Source organism: Vitis vinifera, chromosome 18, assembly GCF_030704535.1.
Source record: "Vitis vinifera cultivar Pinot Noir 40024 chromosome 18, ASM3070453v1".
In the NCBI taxonomy this organism is placed as follows: Eukaryota; Viridiplantae; Streptophyta; class Magnoliopsida; order Vitales; family Vitaceae; genus Vitis; species Vitis vinifera.
The window spans coordinates 9,716,621-9,724,071 of NC_081822.1; the positions used below are offsets into that span (position 1 = coordinate 9,716,621).

Consider the following 7,451-nt stretch of genomic DNA (forward strand, 5'->3'; position numbering starts at 1 on the left):
TTCAACGATTATGGAGGATCATGTTGCCAATCATTATCAGAAGAAGTGCAGCTTCCTCTATAAAACTAATCATATTTAGCACACGCAAACAAATTTGGAAGGATCTGAAAGTCAAGTCTACGGGCCACCCCTTTACGGCTTGTTCGAAAAAGCACAAATCGATGGTGGTGCCACTTGCCAGCAGTCTGTTTCAATATCTAAATGTTACCTCGGTGAGACTGCTTGACATACTTTTTGTCTCCTACTATCTCATGGAGATCCAGAGCTGGTAAGATAAGAATAGCATCCGAAGCTGCTGGTGCATGGCCAATAACCGGTCACCTCCTCTTAGGTGGGTCACAACTTCCTGGGATTTTTTATAAAATTACGGTAGATTTAAATTTAATTTTTTTAAAATGCAGCATATTAAAAAATATCTTTGAATAATAATAATAAAATGACAAATAATAAAAAGGAAAGAAAGTTGTCTTGTGGCTATAAGAAAGAATAATATAAAAGAGAGAGAAGAGGAGAGGCGGATAGAGAGAAGAGTAGCAGGAAAAAAAAAAAAGAGAACAGGGAGGTGCATGCTGCAAATCTTTGGGTGTTCGTATGACGAGCAAAACGAGTTATGTTTTGCGTGAAAATTAAGGTGAAAATTTTCTTTGACATGAGGAACATTCTTTCAAAGTTTGATTTTAATTTCAATGATTGGATTTTTTGATTTGTGGTGAGGTAGTTTAATCCTATAACTTTTGTTTAATATTTTTTCTTAAAAAAATATTATGGATTTTATTACTGGGAGATAAATATGTGTTATTTGTGTTTTCTTTATGTTATTTGAAATATGATTATTGTTAGGGTGGATTATTATGATTTTTTTTTTTTTTTATGTTTGCAATGATTTAATTGAAGAAAAATTATTGTGTTGATTGTTGGAAATTATTCAATATATTAAGAATAAATAAAATTTATATGATTATGGTTTAGACTATGTTTTGATGATATATAAATTATTGTGATTTTTTTTGTGGTTATTTAATTGAAGAAAAATTGTTGTGATGTAATTGGAATTATTGATTATGTTTGGAGTAAATAAAAATTATGTCCTATAAAATTATGGATGATAACATGTAAGTTTATTATATTTCATATATGGTTATATGAAAAAAAATGATGAAAGATTTTATGAAATGGAAAAAGGAAAAAAAAAGAAAAAAAAAATGATGATGAAAAGTAAAAGCCCGTAAAAGACGAATTAAGAAAGAAATGAGATTTCTAGTATGAAAACTACAAAAATTTATCTTATGAAAACTCTAAATGGGGAGTGTATTTGGTACAGATGCATATCATTAAGTGAAAACCCAAAAACAATAGTTTGTTACTTTACTGAATGTAAACATTTGCATCATGTTTTTATTTGGAAGAATGACATGTATTAATTACTTGAATGACGTCAATGGTATGTTTGGATATATTATTAGAGATTGAAATGATTTATTTATTTTGTAAATTTAGAATTGTTTGATATGTTATTTATATAATTGAATAAGAAATGTGATAATTTTGATTAGTTTAATTTTATATGGTTGATTTTTTATTTAATGACTATAATGCATTGTTTTGAAAATTGGATCGGACCAACCGGTTCAATCGCCAACTGGTGATCTTTCCGGTTCCATCCTCTCCTTTAAACCGCTAGATGGTTGAACCGACCACAAACCACTATTGGCAGTTGGACCGATGAACCGCTTGGACCAGGTGGTTTTTCATGAACTGCATGGCTCAATTCCAGCCCAGTCTTCCCCCCATTTTTTCTTTCATCCAAATAGTCCAACCTTCCCCTCCTCTTTTTCATAGGGTCCAAGTGAAAGCCCAATAAGCCCAGCCTTACATCTTAATGGTCTTTAGGCAAAACCTAAACCCATTTAAACCCCTCAATGGGTTGTACCTTTGAACCCATTAGTTACACAAATAGCTTGAATGAACTGTGTTTTACGCGCATATTCACATCCACATCCATGTGGGATTGCTGCTATTTTAAGTCTAAAGAAAAAGCAACGCCACTTAGCTACAACACAATTTGATGCAAGTCTAGAAAATAAAAAAATCAGCATGTGTTTCAAAAAAGATTAATAATATTAAATAAAATAATATAATATTTTCTGAAATTATAAAATTAGTTAAAGTTAAATAATTAAATTTTTACATATTCCATTTAATAAAGTTCAAAATATTAATATATTTATATTTATATTTTGATAATATCAAAGATAAAAAATAAATATTTTTAATTTTTTAATTTATATAATATTATATTTTGACATATAATTGTTTTCTATTGACTTAAATTTTTTAATTCATTTGGGTGTAAAACACCTTACAAAACAATGTGAAAATGTTCACCCCTTTATTTTTATAAAATTTTTAGATACAAATATAGTTTATAAGGAACCATAAGAAAATCAAGAAGTGTTCCAAAAAGCCTTAACAAATAAAAGAAAAATAATAATAATAATTTTTAATTTATATTACCTTTTTGACATGTACTAATTTGAGTTATATGAATTTTTGTAACTTAAATTATATTTTGTTATTTTGTAAAATATTTTTGGAAATATTTTTTACTTAGATTTATGTAGATATTTGGGTTAATTTGGGATTAAATATTGATCTATTCACTGTCAAATTGGATAGGAATAAACTTTAAGGTCAACCCTTTGACCTGATATCACTAGTCGGATTCTGAGTTGCCTTGGGTGTGACTATAATGGATTTTCTTCTCCAATGCCTAAACCCTGTCATGGTTGGAGCGTTTGCAATACTCGTCCTCTCATACCACCTGTTATTATGGAGGTCTGGAGCTGGTAAGAGCAGAATGGCACCTGAAGCTTCTGGTGCATGGCCCATAATAGGCCACCTGCACCTGTTAGGTGGATCTAAGAATTTGCCTCACTTACTTTTTGGAACCATGGCCGACAAGTATGGACCAGTATTCAGCATCCGGCTGGGATTAAAAAGAGCTGTGGTTGTGAGTAGTTGGGAAATGGCCAAAGAATGCTTCACCACCCATGACCTGGCTCTGGCCTCCCGTCCTGAGCTTGTGGCCGCCAAATATTTGGGATATAACTATGCCATGTTTGGTTTATCTCCTCACGGTGCATACTGGCGTGAAGTGCGTAAGATAGCCACTCTAGAGCTACTCTCGAACCGCCGGCTAGAGTTGCTGAAGAATGTCCGAATCTCAGAGGTGGAGACATGCATGAAGGAACTATACGAGCTTTGGGCAAAGAAGAAAAGCGAAGCAGGCGTTGTTTTGGTGGACATGAAGCAATGGTTTGGGCACTTGTCTCTGAACGTGATTCTTAAGATGGTTGTTGGAAAACGATATTTCGGTTATGCAGCCGAAAGTAAAGAGAAAGAGGCCCAGCAGTTCCAGAAGGCGATTAGGGAATTCTTTCGTTTGATGGGACTCTTTGTGGTGTCGGATGCCATTCCTTTTCTTGGATGGCTTGACGTGGGTGGACATGTGAAAGCCATGAAGAAGACTGCAAAAGAATTGGACGGTATTACTCAGGAATGGTTAGAGGAACACCGACGGCGAAAAGATTCGGGTGAAGCTGATGGTGACCAGGACTTCATGGACGTGATGCTGTCCATTCTGGGTGGTAGAGACACTACTGATTATGATGCTGATACCATCAACAAAGCTACATCCCTGGTATGCACATTATTCCTTTAGCATCTTTATATGGTAGTAAAAAATGAGACATAATTTCATGCTTTATCATCTTTAGTCCAGACTCAAGAGTACTTGGGCCTGGGTTGGAAGAACTTCTTATTTTTGCTTAGTTTCAAGTTGAAACTAATCAAAAGCAGCGATTTTTAAAAGGTAATTATAATAGTGGTGTTATTAAAGGTCAAACATAAATAACTTTTTGCATAAATCAAAATAGAGTTTATATATATATATATATATAAAATATTTTTCTGATCTTCATATTAATTTTTCTAAGTCATAACTTTTTTGAACAAAATTAGTCAAACCATAGAACTCTTGAACTTACAGAAAAGGGCTTTCGATTTCTTAGAAATAGATACATGAAGAGTTTTGTTATATGTTTGTTTTTGTCAAAAGAGTAACATGAGCAGCTTAGACAAGCAATTAGAATGAAATACAACTGGGCTGAGAAGCTGAGTAGAACTAGAATTATGTACAACCTCTTGCTAGGATAATTGGGTTGGACTTGTAATGATAGAGTTCTCCGTTGGAGTTAGGTGGCCCAAAAAGATTGTGCTGTTTGAATAGCTGGTCCTCTAATTTAGGAAGAGGCAGCCGAATTTGCAACGCTGGGTGGCTGGGCCCATAGAAAATATTCTTGTCAGAAGATTGTGAAAGTATGTTCCTTAGTCCGCAAGGTTTGAGGCCTCTTTGAGTGGGCTTCTAGAGTCGGTTAGACAATTGGGCCTTTCAAAGGATTTCCTAAATTTACAATTTTTTTAGCCCAACATGAATTTTTATAAAATGCTATATTTATACGTGAGTTTCATATTCAAGCTAAACATACCCATTTTGATTGGAAAAAAAGGGAAAGAACATGGGGCCTTTTTTCCACCCTTAATCTTATCACTACTTTTAATTTTATTTTATTAGTTAATGGTTTGTATTTCACAGGTTATGATTGGAGGAGGCGCTGACACTACATCTGGTACTTTAACATGGGCAGTCTCACTTTTATTGAACAATCCACACATATTAAGAAAAGCTCAAGAAGAATTGGATGCTCATGTTGGTAAAGAAAGACTAGTAAATGAAATGGATATAAGCAAGTTGGTTTACCTTCAAGCAATTGTTAAAGAGACATTGAGGTTAAATCCAATAGCCCCACTTTCAGGACCGCGTCAATTCATCCAAGATTCTATTTTAGGTGGTTACCATATCTCAAAAGGCACTCGTCTTATATTGAACCTTACCAAGATTCAAAGAGACCCGAGAGTATGGTTGAACCCAATGGAGTTCCAACCAGATAGATTCCTCACCACCCACAAAGATGTTGATGTTAGAGGTAAACATTTTGAGTTGACACCATTTGGTGGTGGAAGAAGAATTTGCCCTGGAATAGTTTTTGCCCTTCAAGTGCTACACTTAACATTAGCCAACTTCCTGCATAGATTTCAACTTTCAACTCCATCAGATGCACCGGTTGATATGAGCGAGGGTTTTGGATTAACAAACATCAAATCCACTCCACTTGAAGTTCTTATCTCCCCACGCTTAGCTTCTTATGATCTTTATGAGTAGAATTTGAGGTCGCTAAGAGACTTATTTCAAAAAACCTAGTACTATGAAATGTGAAATAAAAATAAATTTCATAGCATAAGTTTAGTATTATTTTAAAATAGTTACTAATGTCTGTCCTTTAATATTGTCTTAGCTTGAATTTAATGAAAAATATTTTCGACACTTATTTTGTGTGGACAAGTAATGACCCAATTTCTTGTTATGTTTCTTCATTCTTCCATGAAAGAGAATTTAGAAGAAAAAGTGGCATATAGCATTACAATTGAAAAATTAATAAGCATGTACTCCATATGCATAGTAGACTTAATGAGTTTCCAAGTTGATTAATTGGTATCTCCTTTTGATAGATTTCAGCCACCTTTTTGTACATGATTAAAGTAGTAATGGAGACTAAAATTACAACTCCCATTTCATTGTAAAAAGTTGGGATGTGCAAGGTGGGTCAGTTCAATTTTGGGCATTAAAATCAAATCGAATTGAACCCAAAAGAGGAAAATGATTAGTTTGACTTGATTAACAATAATCTAAGTTGGTTTATTTTGCTTCTATTTATAACATCAATTTTTTTTTTTAATTTGAACGAAAATAATATTATTGAAGCAAGTCATCTTTGGACGGTTGAAATGATATTATTACAACTAATTTCAAATCATATTATTATAACTTAATGATGTGAATAGGTATTATTGTAACCCATGTCAATCATATCAAATAGTCCAAGTCATAGATAAAAGTTATAAAGGTGTGATTGGGAGTTCCATCCAATGTGAAAAATGTATACCCAATTAATGATGTAACCAATTGTTATACTGTATATTATTACTGTGTGTATAACTTTCAATTCAATTCAGTTTGGTTCATTAATTTTTTTAATAGGTAATTGAATTGGTATAACTTGGTTTTATATTTAAAAAACCAAATTTATTAAAAAATAAAATCTTAAAAAATTAATAGATTTGGGTCAATTTCATTGATTTTGCCAATTGTACACCCTAAAAGAAGGGATGTCCACTTATCATCCATAAACTTTGTGTACTCCTAAGTTACAATTTTGCCCCATGTGATTCACATTTGTACTTATTATACTCAATTTTCCGTACAAATGATTTATTATTTTGCAGAATTTTACTCCATGAGATTCACATTTGTACTTATTATTACCAACTTTGTCTGCTCTTAAGTTACAATTTCTCCTAATTAGATTCACATGCGTTACTGCCATAATTGACTTTCCACATTTATGCATGAATTATTATGTCAATAGATGCATTATCATTTTGTCAAGTTAATCTGACTTAGGTTAATCACCAAAGGCAAGGTGAATTAATTGACTCAATTTTAATAAATTTTAATTTAACTAAGTGCAAGTAATAATAATAAAACAGTTAAAAAATACATAATTAAATAACTAAAAAGAAGAGATAACAGGTACAAACTCCGATTTATATTTTGCTCAATCCCATACTCTCCTCAAGCTCTCAAATGCAAATTGAGGGTTCCACTAGCTTTTAAGACTTCAATCAAATCTTAATCCTTTACACTTGGATTCTCAATTTCAATGATCTTTTTACACTTTAATTCAAGAAATTCCTCACTCTTGAACATACTCAAAGGTAACACTTGAACAACATTGATCTCACAAAATTTTATTTACAAATAATATAAATGAAAACTTAAATGGTTTTTCTTGGCTAGGATTTCTAAGTTAATAAGGATTTTTGCATTAAAAAGAAATAGTTAAAATCAATTGGGTTTTGTAAGATTTTGATATATATCTTAGTTTGCGAGTTTTTTGGGATTCTATTATAATCTTATTGTTTTATCCTAAAATTGTCAAAAAAAGAAATCAGTAATTTAGTATGGCAATTTTACTCCAAAGATTATTGATTAAAAATTATTTTACTAATACCAACGTGTAAGAGTTAAAGGCATAAAATTGAAATTAAAGTAAGTTTATTATTTTGGATTTGGTTAAGTAATGACAAGATTAATAATTGAAATTAATGTAAAAAGAAGTGTAAAAACTTTAAAAGTTTAAAATATCATTTCATTATTAATTAGTTTCCACTTGCCAACATAGACTTCTCATTCTATTCAAACAAGTTTTTTGTACTTTTATATATATATATATATATATTTCATAAACTTAACAAAGGATACAAACAACAAA

The 7,451-nt window shown here is 31.7% G+C and overlaps 1 protein-coding gene across 1 annotated transcript; it reads left to right on the plus strand.

Annotated features, from left to right (window-relative positions):
* The first annotated feature begins 475 nt into the window (after positions 1-475).
* On the plus strand, positions 476-5,443 carry LOC100257363 (cytochrome P450 82A3). Its single transcript, XM_002282075.5, has 3 exons — positions 476-631; positions 2,677-3,700; positions 4,655-5,443. The coding sequence occupies exons 2-3, from the start codon at positions 2,750-2,752 to the stop codon at positions 5,279-5,281; spliced, it is 1,578 nt and encodes a 525-aa protein (XP_002282111.2). The 5' UTR covers positions 476-631; positions 2,677-2,749; the 3' UTR covers positions 5,282-5,443.
* The last annotated feature ends 2,008 nt before the right edge of the window (positions 5,444-7,451 follow it).

Bases quoted from the DNA above. Each gene is read 5' to 3' on its own strand.
- LOC100257363 (XM_002282075.5), top strand. From the start codon at position 2,750: ATGGATTTTCTTCTCCAATGCCTAAACCCTGTCATGGTTGGAGCGTTT. The intron at 3,701-4,654 runs GTATGCACATTA...TGTATTTCACAG, and splicing joins TCAACAAAGCTACATCCCTG to GTTATGATTGGAGGAGGCGC.